Raw genomic sequence first — 25,121 nt, 5'->3', positions numbered from 1 at the left:
GGGGGGGGGGGGGAGGAGCAACTTGTGTAGATTGATACAGCAGGAGTAGGAGCCGTTTATTGTAGGACAGGAGCGGTATTTATACATTCCACACAGCTTATCTTAATTAGCATAAACTAGATACAGCAGTCAACCAATAAGGAATCTCCACACTTAATGGCTCACTGGCATTACTTCACAAACCACTCCCTCTGGCAAAATGCCAGGCGCCATCCAGACTTGTTTACAGACTCTTACATTTATTATTTATTTTTTTGTAGTGCTGGGGATGGATCCCAGGACCTCACACTGGCTAGCCATGTACTCTGCTGTGAGCCATGTTTCCCAAACCCTGTTTTCCTTTTAAAGCTCATAGTAGGCAGAAACTCTCTTGCTTTGCTTACCATCATATCCCCAACACGTGAAAGTGCCTGGTTCTTAAATATCAGGGGATACCATATAAATATTGTACACAGTGGAAATGAAGCAAGAAAAAAATGGAAGAGAAAATCACAGTTCTTTGTGTGTTAAAACATATAATTCACAAAATGTAGGTACAACTATCATAATCCCTGACCAGGAGGAAAACATCATATAGCATTTTTTATTAATTAACTGGTTAACAGACTTCTAAAATATACCTTTTGCCTTATATTTTAGGTTGTCAAATTTTTTAAAAAATTGAACTAGCAGAGTCTTTAAAAGAAAAGCTCCTTGTTGATGTATAATATCTAGTTTTTGTAGACCAATGATATTATTCTAAATATGTAACATTAATATTATTGGAAATTAATATATATTAACAAAAACAGGTATGGCAACTTAACAGATTGCTTTTAATCTTTTTAGATTAATTAGAAAATTACTGAGTTAGAAAGAACAATCATGTAATTTAAAAAGGCAAAAGTGGGAATTTTTTTAAAAGTCTCATTTAATGAAGTAGAAAATCAGTAGGATTATTGGCAAATAAATTCAAGGTAAGGTTATTTTTGAAATTAATAAAACAGTTAAAACACATAATATCAAATTAGGAATGATGCAGAGGCTGAGGAAGTAGCTTGGTGATACAATGCTTAACTAGCTCATGAGAGGCCCTGGATTCCATCCCCAGCACTGCAAAAAAACAAAGTACAAAAGCAACTGTAAGAGGCACGTGTACGGTACAAAGTATGTACTTGGTATGTGACAGACTGAGTTCTTAGTTTACTTTGATTATTTCAAAAAATAGTAAAGATTCAAGCATTCATGTATAAAATACTTACAGTGTCTTGCTCATGGTGTTACTGATTGTCGCTGAATCCCAGAAGTTATACATTAAGAATCAACTTGGGGCTAGGGCTATGGCTCAGTGGTAGAGCACTTGCCTACCTAGCATGTGTGAGATCCTGGGGTTGATTGTCAGCACCGTATATAAATAAATAAAATAAAGGTCCATTGACAACTAATATATATATATATATGTGTGTGTGTGTGTGTGTGTATACATATATATATACACACACACACATATATGTATGTATGTACATATATGTATAAATATAAAGAATCAACTCGGGCAGCAGGTATATATCTAAATAATGTAATAATGAGGGGAAATTTCAAGGCCGCAAACTACTTTTCTAAAGCAGTGGTACCAGATAGTCTATGAGCTAGTTTTTCAGTTTCTAGGAGTAATTCATTTCATTCTTCCTTAAATTTCATTCTTGAATAGAGAAAAATGGAACCCCCACCTCATTTTTTTCCTTAAAAGTAGTATATAGCTGATAACAGTGTTCGACAGTCACTGGCTTTTCAGATGAGAAAACTGAGGCACAGAGACCTTAAGGCCTTTCACCCCTTGGTGGTGAACGTGGCAAAAGAATTAATGAACACATGCCGGGGCTTTTGAACTTGACAGAACCTATTTTAAACTTCAAGCTTATCATCTAAGAATTGTTGAACTTGAATTTGTCAGAAAAAGTGATCATGTGACACGGCCGCTCTTTGTAAGTGTGGCTGAGAGCCACTTTTACGGGAGGGTTTGAGTCTTAGTCCTAGATCAGGGTGAGGTGAGGCTTCCCTTCCTCCAAAATAGCCTAATTACAAATGAAACAAAAGCAGAATCAGGTCGCAAAATTAAAGTGTTTATCACATGGAAGATTTCTAGTATTTTGTATTTATACTTTTTTTTTTTTTTTTGTAGGAGAAGCTGTTGTCCAGATCTCTTCAGAGGGGTGAAGACCTGCAGTTTGATCAGGTGGGTCAGTTTTAGAGGATACTTTTTCCTGGAAGGAAAATGTCTTTCCTAATGATCTGTTCTGAATATGTCCAATATTAAGAAGTTTCTTTATTATTTTAGTGACTCTGTATCTCTTTATGCATTAGATTCTTCTGGAATTGGTAGTTTTTGTTTGCTTGAACAAATAAGTTATAAACCTTATTGATTTTAGTCCACTTAACATTTTAAAACTTTTTACTTTTCATTGTTAATCTCTTTAATGTTCCTTTTGAAATTTTTCTCAGAAAGTTTCTGATTACACTCTTCACTCTTAGGTGCCAAGTCTATGGTTTTTACATTATAATATTTTACATTGTTAAATTTATGTTTTTACTGCTGGAGCTTTCAGAACTTATAAGTAGGATACTAGCATTTAAAAACTCATGTGATATTGCTCTACTGTTGGTTTTTCTTCTGCCTGAGATTAAATGTTGGCTTAAGTGCTCTTTCATTATAATTATTTTATTAAATGTTGATTACTTGGAATAACCAATAATCTAGATTAGCTTTCTGTTGCCATCAGTCTTCCTGGACCACTTTACTCAAAATAATATATCTAAGAAATAGAAGTCAATGTCCATATTAGACTGGTTAGGGTTATTTGGTAGACATTTACTGCGTTCTTGGATCCCACTCCAGTTGTGCTAAATCAGAATCACCAAGAGTGGTGTATTTACAATGTAGCACCTGTATTTGTGGGGGCTCTGTAGGGGACAGCTCTCTGAGGCATACACTTAGTAAGAAGATACTGATAGACAAACCATCAATAGGGAGATAAGGCCTTTGTTACAGTAAGATCAACTAAGGCAATGTTTTTCAAATTTTGTACTATTGTAGAAGTTACTTAGATTATTCACATCTTGAATCTAACTCATTAATCAATGTATACTCAGATTTGTAATCCAATTAAACATCAGTTTAAGGAAATTTTTAATTTATTGTATGATGATTAAAAATGGAATGGTCATGCCTCATAACTTGTTTTTGTTCCTCACAGTAAAGTTGTACGTGTGATGTAAATATTTTTAGTATATAGTTATAGAATCAAATGATGTTGTATTGTCCCTTCTTTAGGTATTAAAACAGATTTCCTTTGAGCTGTACTGTTTCATAAAACATTTTAAAACATGGTTAAATGGAATCTTTTTACTTTAATTACCTATATTAGAAACTATTTACCTGTCAAATTATGGTTAATTTATAATAAAGAATGATTGAAGGGGGGGTAGAAGTAATAAAAAAGAATATGCTACAGAATCAAATAACCTACTGAATTCTTTTCTATTTTCCCCATGATGTATATTTTGATGTCATTTGCAGAATATGAAATATAAGGAAAATGAAATGCTTAACATGTAGAGACATCTTCATTAATGGAGTCTTCCTATAATCATAGAACTGAAAGCGACCTTGAATATTTCTGTAGCCCAAAAATCAAACAAGTCAGCAAAGTGAAGCATGTTTGACTGTATGCTAATTTAAAAATAATAATTATATGAGCAGTGGGTTGAGTCAGATGCAGAAATTCTTATGAAGAGAGAAAGTTTTTCTTGGGACACACAAGACAAAGAGTGATTGGTCCAGGCAGGTTGGGTCAGGTTGGGTTTATTAATTAAATGAATTTATGATGTTCACCTAGAACTCAGGTATTTTCAAGGGTACCAGAAATTCAGTAACAGTTGTTCGTCACACTACACTTACCTTTTTTTCTTTCTCTTTCTTTTTGTGCCACTGGGACTTGAACCCATGCCTTGTGCATGCTAGGCAAGCTCTCTGCCACTGTGCTGCACTGCTAGACCTACTGCATTTACCTTTATTGCTGTCCATGTGTATGTTATCAGCTTTGCAAGCTTGTTTCCAACAGGCTTCTAACATGTGGACTTGTGGATATCAGAGTAATTGTAATTTTCTCTTTTGTTTCATAGTAATATATAGAAAATTGGAGCTTTCTTCACAATTGTAACATAGTGTAGTTCTCTTGTTCGGGCATGTCTTCATGCATAGAGTGGCAACATTTTAGAATCTTGTTTGCATAAACACAAGGGAGTTTCCAGGGCAGGAAGAAGTAGGGTTTATTCATATTATTTCTAACATTTTTCCTAGACTTATTGTGTATATAATCAAGGATATTACTGAGGGGCTTGTTTTTACACGTGTGTGTGTGGCACATGGAGGCAGGAAAAGGTTGAAAATCACTGTGCCAACTGAGTTACTTTATTCATTTCCAAGTGATTACTAATAGGGTTAGGAGTATGATGTGTTCAATGCTAAATTTTATTTTTCGATTATGTCTTGTGTTTCAGTTGATAAGCTCTATGAGCTCAGTAGCAGAGCACTGTCTCCCTTCCTTACTTCGCACCTTGTTTGACTGGTATAGACGCCAGAATGGAACTGAAGATGAGTCTTATGAGTATAGGCCTCGATCTAGCACAAAATCTAAGGGGTAAGTGGTGAATTTTCTAGGTGTTTTACTTGGTACTAAAACACTTTCAATGAAGAAAATTATAGGGTTATCAACTACAATTGTTATTGTTTTGTTTTTAAGCAAAGAGCATGGATTATTTTTGTTATAAAGGTGGTAGGAAGGAGAAAACTCCGTGTCTTAATGCAATACTAATTTTGGGTTCTTGTTTGGGTTCTTTGCCTCAATGGCAAAGTAAGAGCAGGTCCCATCATTGGAGTAAGGTGTGCCATGCCAGTAGTTGAGTGGGGAATCCTAATCATAAAAGTTAAAAGCCATTCAGAGAAGGTCCATTTCATGTGATTTTGGAAGGGAAGCAATTGTGATACACGAAGAATCAGAAACTGAATTATCACACCAAGACTCTTGGTGCTCAAGTGCTAGAACTTATCTTCTCCACCTTCAGACTTCTCAGGGAGATTTTGGATTACATATAACATCTACTCTGCTCAGGCGATTGCCCATGGTTTAGAGTATTGAATTTAGGAGTTTTCAGCTTAGATTTGTGAGGTTACTTTGTAACCTATTTCATCCAGAGAACTTATTACTTTTGTTTCACTTGTTAATAAAAAAAAAATCACCATCAAAGAGGGTATGATGGTAGGTTTTCTAAAGATAGTTTAAAACACTCTCTCTTACTAATACTTCCATATTAAGTTTAATTTCTGTTAGATGCAATAGTGAATTATATGTTTAAATACCCATTGTATAAAAAGAAAGAATATGCCATGCATATACTGAGTTATTTAAAAAAAAACCTTCTACTCAAAAAACACTGTACCACACTGCACATAGTGGGAACACAGTAAGCAACATGAACTACTGTCCAATAGTTATTTAAAACTCTGTGTCTTAATGCAATTCTAATTTTGAGTTCTTGTTCCAGGGATGAACAGCAACGTGAAAGAGATTACCTTCTGGAAAGGCGGGACTTAGCAGTAGATTTCATTTTTTGTTTAGTTTTAGTTGAAGTTCTAAAGCAGGTGAGCTCTCCTGTGTCCGCAAAGTCTGTATTTCTCATCCTTACCATGTCTTTGTGTTTGTTTCCTTATTTAGGATGTTATGTCTAACATTCTGGCCCACATAAACCAAATCCCTTTAGCTTAATTATATGTCTTTGAATTCCCTGCTGCTTTCCACCCTGTACCTATCTCTACTTCCTGTTCTTTTTACCTTTCTTTGCCAACTAGGATATGAAATTTTGTTAGCAAGATGAAACTTGGTGGAAATTATTTTAAATATGGGCTTTAGCTGTAACTACAGTCTACTTGTCATTAAGTTTACTTCTGCTTGATTTCTCTTCCTGAACCCCTCTCACTTGCATTCCAACCTGGAATAGTTGAGCAGTTATAGTTCAGGAAAGGGGGTGATTTGATAAAGTAAGATCAAATTGTCAAGTGCACATGGTTTCAGGCAAGAATACCTCAGAACAAGGTGTGTTTATTCATTTAGTGAATGTTAGAATGTCTGTGTGCACTGACATTGTTTCAGGACTGAACACATGAGCTTCTATCTGAATGAGATAGACAGTAAATATATAAATACACAACATCAGATACCATCTTACATTTCCTATTCAAGATAAGTGCCAGTTTACATGCAAATACCTCTGCTGATTTTGAGGGCTTTGTTTTATTTTAAAATCCATAGTCTCTAAAGAGTTAAGTATCATTCAAGAATGATCCATGTATTTCCAGCCACAAACATTGTATTGTTTAGGACAAAGTCAGATAACTAAAAAACAAAAATCATATTTTGCATATAACATGTTCAGGCAAGAGTTTTTATTATATAAAATGTAATATTAGACAATAAATAGTAAAAGTAAAATATAAAAGCTAATTGACAGTCTTTTATACAGTCAATATGCTAATTACATAATCATTTCTACTTTGATTCTGTTTTTCCAATGTATGTGAAAAGACAATGATTTGGTACTGTGAAATCTGCAAATAATAATACTTTAAGTATGTAAAGATAACTCAAGGTAAAATCTCTAATTTGTACCTTTTATATAAAGGTTCCTTAGTAGATGTAGGAAAAAATTTTCTCCGTTCCTTGTGCTTACAAGTCAGATTTGATTTTAGTGATCTCTCAGTGTGGCTGGGGTGCTAAGACCCTAAGACTGAAATAACTAGGGTGGGAGGAGCTGGTGACCAGAAAAATCCATAGACCCGGAGAGGATTGGACTCCTGCTCCTTGTGCTTGATCCCCAACATCTCCTGTGAGCTAAATGTAGGTCATATGAGTGTTTTGGTAGCAACCACATGCAATATTTTGCTTAGTTAAATAGCAGAGTGTTCTCCTTCCAGTCTGAGAAATTGCAGACTCCTGACCTGGACATCAGGCCCTCTGAATTCCAACTCCACAGTGCCTTTCTACTTTGTTTCTCATGACATTCTCCTAGCAGCCAGTCTCTCTTCTCATCAGGAAGTTGTGCCTAATTGCAGTTGGCTTCAGAGCTTCAAATCACAGGCAACTGGTAGACGTGTGTTTTCTTCTTTCCTCCTTCTCCTCCCTGTCTACTCCCCTTCCTGTGCCTTTTGTAATCCTCCTCCTCTAAAATAATCCAGATAGCTCTTCTAATAGAAAAAAACAAAATCAGCGTCTATAAATTTAGGAACAGTTTGTTTCAGTAGACTAGGTTTTTCAAGCTCACTGCACAAGATCATTTCTGACTGATGGTTTCTATGGACTTAAAGTATGAAACACAAATACAGTGGCTCTTATAGCTAGTCTGTTTCTTTGGCTGTGTCATCATATTGTTCCAACCAGCAACCAGTTACCCTTTCCTCTCTTTTCTACTATCCTCATACCTCTCAAAGAACAAATGTATCTCATAGATAGAATTTACTTATCAAAAATCCTATAGAAAGATCCTCCCACCCTAGTAAATGGCAAGTCTTTTTACTTTCTCCACAATTAATAAAACTAGAAACTGAAGTAAAAATCAATAGAAAATGTCGTGCCAAACCAACCAAGCTTTCTTCTGTCAAAATGCCATAGGGTTGGGGCTGGGGCTGTAGCTCAGTGGTAAAGCACTTGCCTCGCATGTGTGAGGCACTGGGTTCAATCCTCAGCACCACATAAAAATAAATAAAGATACTATGTGTTCATCTACAACTAAATAAATATTTTTTAAAATGCCATAGGGTTTAATAGAACCAGAGATAAATCTACGTACAATGTACTTAATAAGACATTGAGCTTAATAAGAATTGTACATTTTTATGTGTTGCTGGGAATTAAACCCAAGGCCTCCTGCACATTAGACAGATGCTCTCCCAATGAGCTACAACCCCAGGCCAGACTTTTAACTTTGCTTCTGCATAGTATACCCATATGAAAATGTGATTTGGTTTTATTTTGATGAGGCAGATAGTTCCCAGGGTATTGAAGTATCCATACATGATTGTTTCAGTATTGAGGAGGAGTGATTCTTTCTTGTGGGTAGTTCTTGATCTGATAGAGTCTAAGTAATCCGTTCCTTGGATAACTAACCTGTTGTGTCTTCAATAATGCCCACATGTTTAGAACTTCATTGTTCATAAAGGGCTCTATATCCATCATGCCAACTGATCATTATTATGAATGCTGGGAGATGGCTGTGGCAAGTATTAACATGCCAGCAGTCTCTCTTCCTTGCTGCGAACCTTTAGCTAAGTTATTACCCACTAACTCCTTCCTCCTCTATAAAAAAGAATGATTATGGTATCATTTTTATAGAATTATAAGAATTAAATATGATAACCCTGGTGCATGGAAAGTGCCCAATAAATATTATGTGTTATTTTCATTTTACAGATGAAGAAATGTTTTTATTTGTAGTGATTTGCCGAAGATCATAAAATAGTTCATTTTTTACTCCCATGTTTTTTCCCTTTACTAATACAAATAAAAACAGTCTTGTTAGTAAAATCAATGGTATGAAATTAGATCAAAATGGTGAGTATCTTTTAAAATTAAAGTTTTAGTCATGAGTTAGATGAAAAATTTAGTTAATTTAAGTACAATGAAATTTAATACTGTGATTCAGCACAGGAACAAAATTAAAATGATAGAAAATTTATTATTTCAAAAAAGAATAATTTTGGGGTAATGGCTGACCACAAAATTTAGGCTTTAGAACGTGATTACAGCATGTTTAAACAGAAATATGGCATTTTGATTGTTTGAAGCTATTTTTTTTTATGTTGGACTGTAATCATACATTTATTCTTTGAAATAAACAGAAAGGTTGAGAAACCTAGTTTTTGAGCCATTTTGAGGTGTTGGCTAAGTTTAACCAGTACTGTTGTGACAGATCAGAAGGTAGTGATGTCTTCTATGTCTTTGGAGTAGATCCTTACCTTTTTTAGATTTACCATGAGCGTTTAAGAAGTTCTGAAGGCGGGGTGGGGGGGGGGTGTGATTTGTCATTCCACTGAGGTGTGAATTTATTCACTGTCCTTTTTGTTGTGACCTGGGCATTTGGCTAATGAATGAGCATTGCTGACTCCCCAGTATCCTTGTCTTTACCTGATTTTGTTGTTCTTTACTTCCCTGTTGTGACAGGAGCATTTAATTTTGGGAAGTGTAGCAGGACTAGCCTCAGAACAAAATTTAAGTATTCTCCAGTGTCCTCTAGATACTCCCTCCCTGAATATTCAAGGAGAATTGGAGCTGCTGCATCTGAAATCACACCAATCACGAGATGTGAAAAAGTCTTGATGCTAGGTGAAAATATTAATTCAAGGAAGCAGAAATTTTTCTGTCTGAACTGAAATGAGATCCTTCCTTGTCCATTTTTTTTTTAATTCAGTGGAAAACATTTTTATCACTATTGAAAATAAGGGGAGAAATAGAGACTTCAGAAATACCTGTGTACACCGATTATGTCCATTCCTATAAGAAAAATTTCAGAGGTTGTATATTTTTTTCTTCCAAAAATTGAGATATGTTTTTTCTTTCAGTTTTGTTTCTCTTTCATTCTTTTCTAGTGACAATATAAGATCAAAAGTTTTCCTTGTACTTTTGTTTCATTTTTTTTTAAAAAAGTGTGTTTTCCTATATCAGAATGGGGGCACAGCATATTCTAGAGAAAATAGCAACCCCAGAACTTCATTTTCCTTATCCATAGGGGACAAATATCTATCTTTAAGGCTGTTGTGATATAAATAATGTATATAAAAAGGTGAATTTTCTGACACACAGATGTGTAAAAAATGCTGGGTGTGGTAATAATAGGGTCATAATAAAGAGCACACTGCATGGCCAAGAGTTGTCCCTGGCTGTCATTGTTGGACTTCACGCATAACTGCAGCAAATAAAGAGTACTCCCTGGTGGCTGGGAGTGCAGCACAGTGATTCCCCAGCCCCCCGCCCCCCCCCCCAAAAAAAAAAGAAAGGAAAAAATGTATGTGTGTGCATATATACGAATATGCACTTGGGGAAATCATAGATTTAAGTTATTGGTGTTTCACATCTCTGTCCTAAGAGCATAACAAACATCCTTATGAGGGAATTAATATGGTAAACCACAGCACAGTAAATGAGGTACAAAAAAATTAAATCACATGAAATGTCGAGTTGTCTTATTTTGAGGTCACTAAAATGTCTAGGGCTAGCTTACTGTGAATTTCAGAATAAATCCTGGGAGTCAGGCTCTTTCCCTCCCCTCCCCTCCCCTTCTCCTCCTTCTCCTTCTTCTTCTTCTCTGTTTCTCCTCTTCTTTTTTTAAATCTTTGCTCAGTTTTTATTTAGATTGTCTTTTTTTTTTTTCAATTAAGTAGTTTTCCTTTATTTTTTTCTGTCTTTTTAATATTGTTGTACCTCCTAGAAGAAATCATAGAGTCTGCACTCTAACAGATAGACACAGGCAGTGACTTCCTCAGCTCTTTTGTTTTTTATTTTGAGACAGGGTCTCCAGCTTACAATCCTCTTGCCTCAGCCTCCCAAGTCGCTAAGATAACAGGCCAGCACCACCATCCTGGGCTTAGGCTGCTCTTTCAAATGCATTCTATTCCTAGCTCAAGTTTGGCTTCACCTAGTGGCAGGTGTCTGTTCTGTTTTAAATTTTGGTGGGGTAATGGTGTGGCTGACTGAAACTTAGGGAACCAGTGATTCTAGTAATCTTCTTGTTACCCTGGGTCTTATTTTTTTGGTCCAAGCCAAGAAAACCAGGCCAAGAGAATATAAGGCTTACACTATCTGCTTCCCTGCCTTTGCAAGTTTGGATTCCACCCATTCCTCCCACCTGGCCTGGCCTGTTTCTTTCCCTCATCTGGTCCCTTCATCTAGTTTAGATTTCAAGGGGGTAAGAATTTTGACCTGATCACTTTTAGAGAAAGATGGAACAGGTAAGAGGACAAGGAATAATGTTCAGTTGTAATGCACCACAATCTGCATTCTTCCAGGGCCAGTAAGTATGGAGATTTAATCTATTATCTACATTTTAGAGGAGGTGGAAACTTACTCAGATTATATAGTGAGTAAAAAGAAAAACTTTGGTTTTACTAATTCCAAATTCATCTTTCTTCACTTCATTTCATTAAAATGAAGAAAATGGGTTTTTTTTTGTTTGTTTACTCAATAATTTGATCATAGTTTACTTACAATAAAATGGACAACTTAGTGTGACTGTAAGGGGACCCTTTGGGGGGATGCTTTTTAGTTTCCTCTTAAATGTGATCTAAAAGACTGAGTAACAACTAAAAGATTGCCATGTCTTTCTTTCCTTGACCAGCTGGCATTCTGAAATTTCCAAATCAATAAGATATGATTGTTATTTTTTAAATCTTTGCTTTATAATGATATAATGATAGGATGCATTTACCTATAAAAGATTCAAGGACTTCTTGTAATTTTGAGATCATAAAAGTCCTCATTAAGTATCCCTGATTGCTAGAGAAATCCTGGTTTTAGAGTTTTAGCTTACCAACATGAGACAAGGATTAAACGATTTTTCTAGAGTCTTCATAATTCTTGATTGGGTAGAATAAATTCAGATTTTTGCCTATTATTAGCATGAGATTTTAAAAACTCATATTCTGCAAGTTGATAAGTACACCTCCTTTCTTTCCTGAGTCATCAGGATACTTTTCAAAGGTTCTCTGAGACCTAGAAAGGCAAGGTCTGTACCATGCCGCTTCCTCATTCAGTCTTGATCTGGAGGGTAGATCGTATTCCAGATCCAGGCTTTGGGACAGCCTCAGTTTCCAGGAAATGTGAGATGAATGCTCTTTCTGATCCCCTTCTGGTCAGCAATAAACACTGAGCCATTTAGCCAAGACAAGGTCAGACTCTTTGCTCAGGGAGTAAAACCACCGCATCAGCTGCTGTTCTCTTACTTGACAGTGATGTAGAAGTGGCGCCAGTGTTCCTCTCAGTGTTGTGTCAACTTAGTCACCTTCTCATCGAGATTAATAAATGTAAATGAACAGCTATTTCTTGAATTTCTTGCCCTTATTATAATATAATCATAGTTATTCTTATCTAATTAACATTTCATAATCACATTTTGCTAGTTCCTGATCATTATTCAGGACTGAATTCAGCTGCCTCTGATAAATTCTTAGGTTGCCTTTGTAAGAAATAAATTACCATTTTAATCCTTCCTTAGACCCTTAAGAAATATTTTGGCCATCTCTAAGTAGTTACAGTTCTCTATTATTTTTTCCCCAGTCTAGTTTGTAGATTTCTTGTTTTCATATACTATCTATATTGTAATTTTATTACATTGATAGAATTTTACCATCTATATTGTCAAAGTTCTTAAGAAAATGAAAGTTCTATATTTTCTTACATTGGACCCCATATCTGCAGAATTGGATAAATCATGATTCTGCTTTAAGACACTCTGTTGTCATTGGTGTCTTTATGGTGGCCTGTGTGTGTTTTACATGTGATGAAAACCACACACAGGCCTATGAGCCTACCGCCTGAGAACTAGAATATTACCACAACTTAAGCCTAATTATGTGAGTTTCTCCTAGTTCACTCCCTTTTCTCACCCCTTATCGTTCTTCTGATTTTTGTGTAAATTATCCCCTTAACTTTAAAAAATGTTTTATATATGTTTAAATAATATATTAATTTTTCTTGTTTTTGAACTTTCTAAAAAATGGCATCATGCTGTTTATCTCTAATACTTATTTTTCCACTCAAAATTACATTATTAATTTAATCCATGAATTGCAGCTATATATCATTATCTTTCTTAGGCATGCATGTAATATGCTAGTATAGAAGAAAGGGGAAAGATAGTTTTTGCTCTGCCCTCTTAGGTTTTAATGATTGGGGCTTTATGGATTGATTTGAGAGACAACAGATTTATGGGTAAAGGTTAAGTACATATGCATGTGGAGGCCCTCATAGAAAAGAAATGAAGACCCTGAAGAAGACCCAAGGGCTTATACAGGTGGAGAAGTGAAAAACAGAAAGGGTTTGGGCTTCTAGAAGTAGTGCATTTAGGGAAGGTAAATACATGGGGGGAGCCAAAGGAAGGTAAGGGTGATTTACTAAGACTTGTTGAGACAGTCACATCTTCATGCTCACTTTCTGTCTCCAGTGGCAGTGAACAAGGCAGAGACCCTCATACCTGGTTCAGAGTGGACACCTTCAGAAAGGAAAATTTATATGTGGTCTTTAGGAAATAATTTGTCTTTTTAGACAATTTTTTTAAAGATAAAAAATAATTTATCTTTTACCTTTCTCCTGTTTGGTTGTGTCAGACTTGGGTTTTTTCCCATTGAATAAGTATAAAATGATGTGGTTGTATGCTTTCATGCTCTTTATTACTGATGAAATTAAGCATCTCTTCATATGTTTATTGTCATAGGAATAAAGTGATTGATTTAATTTAAGTGATGGGAACATTTACAAAAGTCTAATTTGTAAGTTAGCTTTTCCATATATATATATATATATATAATTTTTTTTTTTTTTTTTAATTCTAGATTCCTGTTCATCCTGTACCTGATCCCTTAGTTCATGAAGTTCTAAACTTGGCTTTTAAGCACTTTAAACATAAGGAAGGGTAAGTAAAATAACAACTTGGAATTGTTGCTTTTCTCCAAAGCCTAAGTTGAGACTCTTGAAGATAGTATGAATTCTTATTGATTATTAGTTTTTAGAGTTCAAAGCAATCATTTTCCCATTTCTTTTGAATCGACACAATAGGCTTATAGAAAAGATTTTGTAAGAATAATTCTTAACACTCTAGATTATATTTATAAGAACTGGAAGGTTAGATTTCTTGGCTATTTAAAACCTGAACAAGAAAATTTGTGTACTATCATAGTATGAATGAGTATTCAAAAAATATAATACTCTGATAAGGAATTTTTAAATTTATTAAGAGAAATCATTTTAAACATTTAATGAAATATTGTTTGTTTTATTGCTATTTTAGATATTCAGGAACCAACACTGGGAATGTGCATATCATTGCAGATTTATATGCAGAGGTGATAGGGGTTCTTGCCCAGTCAAAGTAAGTTTTATAAATCATTGATTTTGATTTGCTTTGTACTTCAGAATGTTTCATTCCTAACTGACACAACAAACTCTGATAGTTAAAGACCCACCAATTTTGCCATTGAATTATCATGAAGCCCTCTCCACTTTTATTACTCTTCTCTGTTCCCTAGAAGCTCCTTTGAGTAGCACCATTTCTTCAATTCCACTACTTGTTTTACTTTATTTGGGGGTTTCCATAAATGTCTGAATCAAGCAAGTCAGAAATTGCCAAGAGTAGTCAGGACATTTACTTTATTCCATATTTTTAATAATTTTATGAGAAGTATTTTTTGAAATCTTTGTTTTAAAACTTTACAGAGCTAATAATTACTTTTATTACTTTCCAGTGAGTGCCTTTATTTCTGAGATCACAATATAATGTATTTTAATCATCTTATTTGTTTTAATACTGAACTGAGAGGCTGGGGATGGAGGTCTACAGTAGAGTGCTTGCTTAGCATGCATAAGGCCCTGGGTTCAATCCTCAGCACCCCAGAAAGAAAAAAAATTGGTAAACAAAGTCTTGGTTAAGTAGAAAATGTACCCCCTGAAAAGGATAAAAGGTTAGGATTGTACCTTTTGAAAGTGTTATTCAATTCAGTAGGAGTTACACTCATGGAGTTATAATAAAACCTCATTTTAGTAAGCAGTAAAGTATCTTTAGCACCTTGTGGTTACTCTGAATTTCTGGAAGGTTTTGGATTTCATTTTACTGCTAAAAGAAATTCCTAAGAAAGTATTGATTCATATTTTCTTGAATGCTTTTGAAAGACTCTTTGGCCCTAAAATCACCAAATAACTATCTAAATTCCAAGAAGGCAAGCACAATTATTTTAATGTGGAAATAGTTAATTAATAGCATAATTTAAAAAATAGCATCTTAATTTTAAATAATACTTAAGTAATTTTAAGTAATACTTAAGTAAAAAATTTTTAAATTTTTTAAGTCATACTTTATTTAATATATTTTTTACATTTTAAAAATATACTAAAGATCCTTATATAATCCATGCTTTAGAACTTAGAATATAGTTTGAATATTTTAAATGATTTAAGACATAGACAATAACACCTTAATATCTCATTTACATTAATCGGTAATGAATCCCTAATTCAGGAATATATACACAAATCATGGGTGTAAGCAATGTTACATTGCTCTTTATGGCATAGTAATTCATGATTTTTTAAAAATCAAAGATGAATTTCTATATCAGGAATATAGAAAAGAAGTTCTAAGCAATACATTAGCAAGTTTGGATCAAGAAGAATACTACATTGTAGAATAATAAGTCTAAATTATCAGTAAAATTATAAATGATATCAGCCTCACTAGGCTAATATAAGAGAATCACCACTTCAGAGCCACATTTAGGTGACAACTTGGGCATGTAGTGAGCATGCGACAAAATGTGGACATATCCACATTGGGCTCGGGCTCCCAGCTGGTGGGTGAAGCAGGAGTAGGAAAGGGAGCGGAAATTAAAAAACAAACAAACAAACAAACAAAAAACACTGGGCATATATTTCAATCTTGTCCCAGTTTTCTTGGATTGTAGTGATTAATAGGTTTTTTTTTTTTTAATTTGGTTAAAAAAATGGGTTCTAATATTATTTTGATGGAACAATTTTATCCATTTCCTAAAGAATTTCTTAATGCTAAAATGGTATTCTCCAAGGTTCAAATCAAAGTTAATGTTATATTTCCTAGCATGACCATATTTTATTAATCTGTAATTTTCTTTTTTCCCTCACTGTTGTCAGTGACCACTTAGAAAGCATGACTTATTTGAATTCATTTTATCTGTCAGAAACTGAGTAATATTAACAGTAAAATCTTTAGTCAATTCATAATATGTAGTGTGGGATAAGTAAGCATTATTAATAAACTACTAGGTGTCTTTTTAAAGAAATAGTTACTAGTTTTAACAATTGTGATTTGAATCCAGGATTATGCTCACATTTTTAAAACCTTTTGATTTTTGTAGCTTACTCACATTGGGCAACCAGTGTCCTCTGTCTCCTCTTCAGGTTTTCTCTGGTGTAGTGAGATAGTAATTTTAAATGATAATTAATACTTAAAAATTGGTTGGTTTATCTTTTTAAATAAATTTATAGTGCCCAGTCTGCAGGCTGTGTATCTCTCATCACAAACCTAAAAAAGAGCCTTAAAAATTGGAGATAATTCCCTACTTATATAGAGATGATGACATCATAGGAATAAAGAAATCATGTCATCCTCCAGGAACTCCCTAGTTTTAAAATAAACCAACAGCAAATATAATGTAACAGTTTCTTTTTCCTCCTGTGCTTTTGATGAGGGCAGAGAAAGGAGGTGGTATTTGGGCAAGACACCTTTGGATTTTACCCTTAAATACCATGTGGAAAATTAGTGTTATAATTCACATCAAATTATGTCTCCATGTTTATTAAAGGTTTCAGGCAGTCAGGAAGAAGTTCGTGACAGAATTGAAAGAACTGCGACAGAAGGAACAAAGCCCACATGTGGTACAAAGTGTCATCAGCTTAATAATGGGAATGAAATTTTTCCGGGTGAAAATGTATCCTGTAGAAGATTTTGAAGCATCATTTCAGTTTATGCAGGTGATATATCTTCTTAGTGGTAGTAATAAGAATTAGCCTGACATTGGTCCTTCTTGTTCTTCATGACTCTCCAGAAGAAACAAAATGTACATTAATTAATGCACCATTACGTCTTATTCCAAGTGCTAACTTCTCACAAGTGTGGATGAAGTTTCTTTTTTTGACCTTAGTTTCTTGGTAAAAATAGGAGTTTCACAAGATTATTGTGATATTACAAATTCGTTAGCCTCTTTTGCTAATCTAAGTATACCTTTTTTTCCCTTCAAGGAGTGTGCTCAGTATTTCTTAGAAGTAAAAGACAAAGATATAAAACATGCACTTGCTGGCTTATTTGTGGAGATTCTTATCCCTGTAGCTGCTGTAAGTAATTTTATATGTTATATCTTTCATGTGTCATGTGAGAACTATACAAACCCTATACTTCATTTCCTCCCTGCAGACTCTTGCAAGGTAGTGAGCTGGGGCCACCAGAGGGTTGCTCTCATTTGTTTGTTGTTCCTTAGGTATTACTTTGTTTTGTTGATTGGTGTCCCTGTTTTGCTTATTCTTTTGCATGTGTTATTTATTTATTTGGTTGTTTCAGATGATAAAATGAATTCAGCCCCTCGTATTCTATTTTGGCTGGAAAAGGGACTTAATTACTCTTTTATTCAGATTTTATTCTACTTAAGATTTTTTTTTTTTTAAATGAAGAAACATTTTCATGTGGGAAACTAAATGTTTTGGCTTTGATTTTTTTTTTTTTTTTTTTTTTAACACAAGTTCACTGACTTGTGACCTATATGTTTAGGTGAAATGGTTTGCAATATTTATGTACTGCTTTGGAGCCATGTTTAGAATGGGTAAACAGAGAATTGTAAGAAAAGTTAAGAAGTAAAAATATTAAGGGCAGAGTGGTTGGCATGATTTTTTTTTTTACTATCTCGAGTATTTATTTAAATATTTAAAGTTTTCTTTTTAAAAGTGGGGAATAACAGAAGTCCTGAAGGTTTGTTTAGAGGTTTACAAGTGGTTTGAGTCAGTCCCCTCACCCTCTCACCCCAGTTTTAGATACATTAGACCATTTATTAAAAAGAAAATGGCTACTGTTTATGAAGCCATGTCAGTTCTCCTCTATCGTCATTAGTAAATGTACTTCCTTTATTGTTGTTGTTGTTTCCATAGATGTTTTTTCCACTTATCCAATCCAAATTGTTGTTTGCACATCCCCCTTTGTCTGAGAATACTTTTTTTCCAGCAATATAAGTGAGATTAAGTTTTAGTTTTTAAGGTGATTTCACCAAAAGGCACAGGTTGTAGGAAGAAAACCTCTGGACAGTGGTCCGCTCTCCCTGTGCTGCCTGATTCTTTTATGCCATATGCCAGGTTTATCAGTTCACTAGTGCTGCCATGATTACATACCACAGATTAGGTAGCATAACAACAAAGCTACCCAACAGTTGTTTTGTAGCAATGGAGGCTAGAAGTCTGAGATCTGATAGTGTCGTCAGCTTGATTCCTTTTGAGGGCTTCAAGGAAGAATTTGTTCTGAGCCCCTTGCCCAGCTTCTTGTGGTTTGCTGAATGTCATTGGTGTTCCTTGGCTTGTAGGGGCAATACCCTATCTCTGCTTTCGTTTTTACATGATTCTTTTTCTTGTGGGCTTGTCCTTTTGTTCCCCTTTTTAAAGGACTCTGTAGTCATGTTGGATTAGGGCCACTCTGATCCTAATTTAGTTAATGAGATCTGCAATGACCTTTTTCCAAATAAGGGCACATTCTGAAGTATGTGAGGTATGGGCTTCAACATAGGAATTTTGTGGAGACATGATTAAGTCCATAATACCAGGCCTTTGCACCTTTGACAGTTTCTTCTGCCTAGAACATTTGCCTGTCTAGTAAATTCTGCTAGATCCTCTGCCTGGCTGGCCTCTGTTTATTTATGCATTATGTATTGAGTTTTTTATGGGTGAGTGTCAGAACCTCCTCTATTTCCAGGGAACACAATAAAGAACAAGATAGGAAAGGTTCTCTCCTATTATGGAGCTTAGTCCCAGCATAGGAAACAGAAAGTAAACTAGGATGTAAAACATGTAGTATGCAGACTATGGCAAGGTCTATAAAGAACTGCAAGGCGCGTGGGACTACAGGGGGAAGATTGCCACAGGCACAGGGGAGTTGAAATTTTAAGGAGCATGATTAGGAAAGCCTACCAACCTTGAAAGAGATGGTGTTGGTTGAGCCAAAACTAAAGGACTGAGGAAGAAAGACTCCCTGTATCTGGGGGAAGAACATCTCAGACAGAAGGAACAAGTGTGGGCGTCCTGAAGCAAGATCACACTTCCAGGGACACCTGGAAGCTAGTGCAGCTGATCCCAGTGCACAGGGGCAGAGCAGGGGGAGCTGAGGCCAGAAAGGTCACATCGGAGGCTGATGTAATGTGGCAGGTAAGACTCTCTGGCCTCAGTATAGAGGCTGCTTCCCTGTGGAGTTTGTCTGGTGGGGCCCCTTTGAGCACTCCAGTGCCTAGCCTCTCCCAGGGCCTTTTAGCCCACATGCTCACCACCTGTTTGCTTGTTGGCACAGGGCAGGGCCCAGGTTTATCTTATTTACTTAACATTTGGTCATCTGGCACATTATAATACCTCAGTACAGATCTTGGTGAATTATTAACTACTTTCAAACTTTACAGAAAGTTCTTATAATCTTTGTGTAGTTTAATGTTTGTAACCGTTTTCTTTTCTGTTTGCATTATCTCTCTACCTAGGCTGTTAAAAATGAAGTGAATGTCCCCTGTTTGAAAAATTTCGTGGAGATGCTTTATCAGACTACTTTTGAACTGAGCTCCAGGAAGAAGCATTCTTTGGTATTTAGAAATATTGTAAAGCTTTACATGTTTAATTGGGAGTTCTAGCAGTTGATTTATGAATTCAGGAAAGATTAAGGAGAATTATAAAATCTGAAATTGTTAAATTCCTGAAGTACAATACTAGGGAGAGTTTTTACATATGTATTTTCTATTCTTAAGTTTATGCTATTATCTCTGCCTCTGATATGTTATTCAGACTTCCTCTTAGGAATTTACATATCTTGACAGGTCTTATAAATTTCATATTATGGGAGAGATCAAATACAGTCCTATATTTAATCATAAATTCCTTTACTTTGCATTATAATACATGTATTCCAAAGTGTTTGATTTTTTTTTTAAAGGAGACATTCTCTAACAACATCTCTTCTATTCTGAGATTGAAAGCATTTTTTCCATTTAACCCTTCATTCCATGTTACTTTTCTATAGCTTGGAGAAAGTTTAGAAAACTGGGCAAATACTTGACTATCTAAACTAGAGATCTAGCAATAATAAGCATTGATTGTGCCAGGCCTTGAGCTAAGTCCCTTGTGTTGTCTATCTTAAAGCCTTGTGGCAGTGTAGGACATTTGTGATTATCATCTCCTACTTTACATGTTTAGTGCTTAATGTAGCCATAGGCTTGGCAAATAGAAAGCCAGGACTTCAATGCCAGTCTCTCCTTTGATCCTAGGACCTGTGTTCATAACCACCATACTGGACAATGGACAAAAGGGTCCAAGGAGAAATATGAACATGTTTTAACTGTGGGAGATGGTAGTTCAAAAAGTTTTCTTTCCACTATTATGTATAACTATAATGTACTAGTAAAAACTTTCAACACAAAAAAAATTGTTCTTACAGAAAATGTATCCTTTATCATTCTTTCTGACATTATTCTATGAAATTATATTATTACAAATGGGAAAACCACATAGTAAGTTATTTTAGTTTCCTTGTTTGTTCATAAGAATAAATGAAATAATCATTTAAAAGTCATAATTTTTTCACGAAAAAATGTTAATTTTCTCTTTTCCTATCTCCTATAGGCTTTATATCCACTAATTACCTGCCTTTTATGTGTCAGTCAGAAACAGTTTTTTTTAAATAACTGGCATATTTTCCTACAGAACTGTTTGTCACATTTAAAGGTAAGATGTAATTACATTTCTCACCTGTGAATTACAGAATAAGATGTATTCATTTCCACAAATACATTGAACAGTATATAACAAAAGCTTCCTTTTCTAAAAAAAAAAAAAAAAAATGTTTTTTTAGTTGTAGATAGACAAAACCTTTATTTTTTGTTGGTGCATTTGAATAATACTTTGCCACATTTAGTTCTCCTTTAGGGAATCACATATAGAAGTGCATGAACTTTTGATGGAAAATGTAGTTTGACTTAAGACAAAACTGTGTATTTTCGTGGATCATCATTTATATTATATTAGATCTAGCAATATTGGTTAATAAATAAATTTCTTAAGAATTACAAGATATCGCCAGATGAGATGATGCACACCTGTAATCACAATTCAACCTAGACCCTGTTTCAAAATTAAAAACAGAAAGGGATGGGAATGTAACTCAATGTAGTTGAATATCCATGGGTTTGATCACTACTACTGGGGGAAAAAATTATGAAAGTGTTACTTAATATCATAAAACCTTCCATATATTTATTTTGTCTTTTGTTTGTTTGTTCACTTATTTATTTGGTACTGGGAATTCAACCCAGAGGTGCTTTAATCCACCAAGCTACATCCCCAGCCCTTTATTTATTTATTTATTTTTGTACTGGGGATTAAACTCAGGGGCACTTGGGCACTTGGGCACTTGACCACTGAGCCACATCCCCAGCTCTATTTTGTATTTTATTAGAGACAGGGTCTCACCGAGTTGCTTAGTGTCTCACCATTGCTCGGGCTGGTTTTGAACTGGAGATCCTCCTATCTCAGCCTCCCGAGCCGCTGGGATTATAGACATGTGCCACTGTGCCCGGACATATTTTTTAGACAGGGTCTTATCAAGTAGTTTAGGGCATTGCTAAGTTGCTGAGGCTGAACTCAAACATGCACTCCTCCTGCTTCAGCCTCCTGAATCATTGGGATTACAGGTGTACTTCAATGCACCTGGCTTTTCTTCTGTTTTGAGAAAATTTCAGAAATGTTGGCTCAAGTCTGAATAATATGAAAAGAGCTTTGATAATAAAATATCACAAAAAGTGCATTTAGTTTAACTATAACTGGTCAAATTTTAAGTGGGCTATTGGATCCACGTGAATGTAAAAGCTCCTAAAATAATTGTGATTTGAATGAAGGAATACTTGCTGCCAACACTATTTGACATATCCAGGTTCAGTCTCCCTTAGTGTTGACAGTATCTGTAAGAGATAGGACTTTCTTCTTTCCTGCCCTGGTAGCAGGGCCCTCTTTTCTTCTTTGGATAGGAATATAGTTAATATCTGACACAGAGGAGGGAATACTCACCTTATGTTATGTGAATGCTCAGTGTGGATACTCCTTTCATAGACAGTTAGATGAGACTGTGAATATTTGCTGAAACGCTTTGCAGACATGACATTTCCTTTCTTGTTATTCCTCTAAGTTTGACTTGAGACTAAAAATCTTTAATAGTGAAAGTGAGGCATAGGTAGATTAAATGACCTCTCTCTGGCCAGACAACTCATGTTGGTATTGTGAGAACTAGGACTGCTGTTTTCATACTTCTGGAAAGATTCACTGGGTATAATCCTGTATATTGATTTCATAATTTTACGTATCATTTTCAAAACTGCTTTGATTTCTTAGTAAGGCATACTAAATATATGTCTTTGAAAAATACTTTTGTCTCCTTCTAGAGTATTTTGCTATTATTCATATTTGGATAAGAATTGATATACCTTCTTTGCTTTACTTTCGAAAATTATCAGAACCGAATCAGTGAAGCTGATTTAACTCTTTATGTCTTGCAACAAGGAAAGAAATTTTATTTAATTAATTGCATCATATTTGTTTCTGTCCTTATTTTGATAATTCCTACAGATATAGGTACTAAAGGTAATGGATCATTTTCTGGGTAGTATAAGTTTTCATACTTAAAAAAATATTTTTAAGACATGCATTTAAGTGTTTCTGGAAGGTTGCTTTGTTTCTTGACAATTCATACTTTTCTGTTGCTGTTGGAATTTTTTTTAATATATATACACATTTCCACCTAACATATTTGCAATACTTTTGCGGTACCTTAACTTTTTTTTTTTTTTTTGTCTTAAGGCTTTCATTTAAATTGCTCTGTTTTCTTTGAATCCTTATCTCCTGTTAAATATTTCTGGCATATTGTCCATTTTCATTAATGGCATGATAGCAATCTGCCAGACTAAAGGAGATAAGAGCCACTTAGCATGAATATTTGGAATATAATTGTGTTGGCCATTAACCCTTAGCTTACATTAAGGCTCTATTCAGCAGAAATTTTATGACTTGGCTTCTGTCTATTAAGTTTTCAGTAATGTGGCTGTTTGCATAGTTGAAGTAAGAAGTTTCAAGCATTCAAGGAAAAATTATGGTAGTTTTCAGTTATAACAGTTATAATTTATTTTGTTTCTATATTGGAAAAATTGATCCAGAATGAAGGCCTTACCTAAATTGATAAAGGTGATCAATTATTTTATTTGATTCAAATAATCTCTTGATTTAAAAAACATCTACAACAGTTTTTCACTGATTAGACTCATTTATTAGGACTAATTTTTGTTAATGTTTACTGGATGCTAGATTCATTATCTCATTTAATTTTCACTGAATAGAATATATGTAACCCATGTTTAGGAAGCCAGTAAATGATAGAGCTTTGCATCCAGATTTGCCTATCGTTATATAATTTCTGCTCTCTCTGGTCTACCATATTATCTGCAGATGTACTATGAGGAATGTTGCTGTACTGAATATTTTAAGAAAATCTTTTGGCTATAATTCTGGGATTTTAAAAAGGCATTATCTCTAGAATCATAAAATAAATATGGTGAATTTTCAAGGCGCTTTTAAGATATTACTATACCATTTTTTTTTAAGCTGGTGACCATGAAAAATGGGCTTGCTTCCTGTATGCCCAGAAATAACATGTAAAAGAGTATCATTTTATTTTCACTAAAGAGTTATATTTCTTATTTATGTCCCAAAGAGTATTTGGTAGCTTTCTATATCTATTTTATCAGTTTAGGTGCTTAAGTGAAAAGTGATTTTCAGGTTTTTGAAGAATTATTAAGGGAGATAAAGGAATAATAGGAGTAGATCACAGTTAAAAATAATCGATACTTATTTTCTTTAAAAAAATTGAAGTTGTTTGAACTCACGAGTAGTGTTTTAAGAGGAAAAATTAGGCAGTTAAAATTTTAACTGTTTGCTGTTAGTTTGAGTGTTGTAGGTATATATCCCATGATGCCCAAATTGTAGATTTTTTTCCCCTTAGAGTTTCTGGCCACCATCTTGAAAGTTTCAAATTTCTTCTAAATAGAGACCTTGGTGAAGAGCCGTCTTGTTTTGTGCTTATTTTCATCTAACATGCATGTGCTGCATCTCATGTTTATGTTTGCTGTCTTACATTGCTTTATTTAGATGCCATCTAACAACAGTATCAGAAAACAAATAGAAACACTCCAGGTGAGTTGTGTTGATGTTACAAAGTAAAATATTGCTTTATTTTCTTTAAGTGTGGCATTTGTTTTTCCTTTACCCATTGTTGCATTGCATGTCTAATGTATTTGTTCAAACCTGCTTCTGTTAATGTTAAAGAAAGGGTGGCCCACAGCAGAGCATTCTTCAGAGGTTTATGATTAATGTAGCCCCAAGAAGGTGGATGTAAGAGAAAGAAATGATACTGAATGCTGATTCTGCACCAGACTTTACTGCTTAAAAATATTGTTTAATTCATATTACATAACTGTTATAAATCAAAGTAAGTGTTAGATGATCATTTTCCATTGCAATTAAGGAGATAGTAGCTTAGATTTTAAATGTGATCTTGATGAATGAATTTTTTAAAAACTTTTATCACATGGGTTTGAGGTTTCTTAAAACATATTTTTAGTTGTAGATGGACACAGTATTTCTATTTAATTAATTTATTTATTTAAAATTTATTTTTTAGTTGTAGGACACAATACCTTTATTTTATTTATTTTTATGTGATGCTGAGGATTGAACCCAGTGCCTCACACATGCTAGGCAAGCACTCTACTACTGAGCCCTAGCCCCAGCCCGGGTTTGAGTTTTTAACAAATTATTTTTAAGTCCAGAGTAGAAAAAAGAGAAGAAACATTAAATGATTCCCACAAAGGTCATATTTAACTGACTTATCAAAACTTTGTTGTATGTTAATGTTATTTGGCTTTTATTTATGTGAAAATCTGATTATTCAAGTTACACCAAAATTGTGACTAGGAAATTTCATCTCCTCATGTAAGGTTCAGATCAATTTAGGATTCTTTTTTTATT

At 34.4% G+C, this 25,121-nt stretch overlaps 1 protein-coding gene across 10 annotated transcripts in view; it reads left to right on the top strand.

Moving 5' to 3' along the window:
* Fryl (FRY like transcription coactivator) overlaps positions 1–25,121 on the top strand; it is a 234,906-nt gene that overhangs the window by 117,880 nt on the left and 91,905 nt on the right. For 6 of the 10 annotated variants that reach the window (XM_048784445.1, XM_048784439.1, XM_048784441.1 and 3 more), the window contains 10 exons: positions 2,162–2,215; positions 4,540–4,679; positions 5,584–5,680; positions 13,634–13,713; positions 14,089–14,169; positions 16,631–16,799; positions 17,067–17,159; positions 19,544–19,642; positions 20,676–20,777; positions 24,243–24,287. In XM_048784445.1, coding sequence (XP_048640402.1) covers positions 2,162–2,215; positions 4,540–4,679; positions 5,584–5,680; positions 13,634–13,713; positions 14,089–14,169; positions 16,631–16,799; positions 17,067–17,159; positions 19,544–19,642; positions 20,676–20,777; positions 24,243–24,287 — 960 coding nt within the window. The remainder of the gene's footprint in view (positions 1–2,161; positions 2,216–4,539; positions 4,680–5,583; positions 5,681–13,633; positions 13,714–14,088; positions 14,170–16,630; positions 16,800–17,066; positions 17,160–19,543; positions 19,643–20,675; positions 20,778–24,242; positions 24,288–25,121) is intronic. The other 4 variants (XM_048784446.1, XM_048784444.1, XM_048784443.1 and 1 more) reach the window with 1 other exon arrangement.

This window comes from Marmota marmota, unplaced genomic scaffold, assembly GCF_001458135.2.
Source record: "Marmota marmota marmota unplaced genomic scaffold, marMar, whole genome shotgun sequence".
Classification (NCBI taxonomy): domain Eukaryota; kingdom Metazoa; phylum Chordata; class Mammalia; order Rodentia; family Sciuridae; genus Marmota; species Marmota marmota.
Note: the sequence above shows the minus strand (reverse complement) of the source record. Positions and strands in the feature narration are given on the sequence as shown.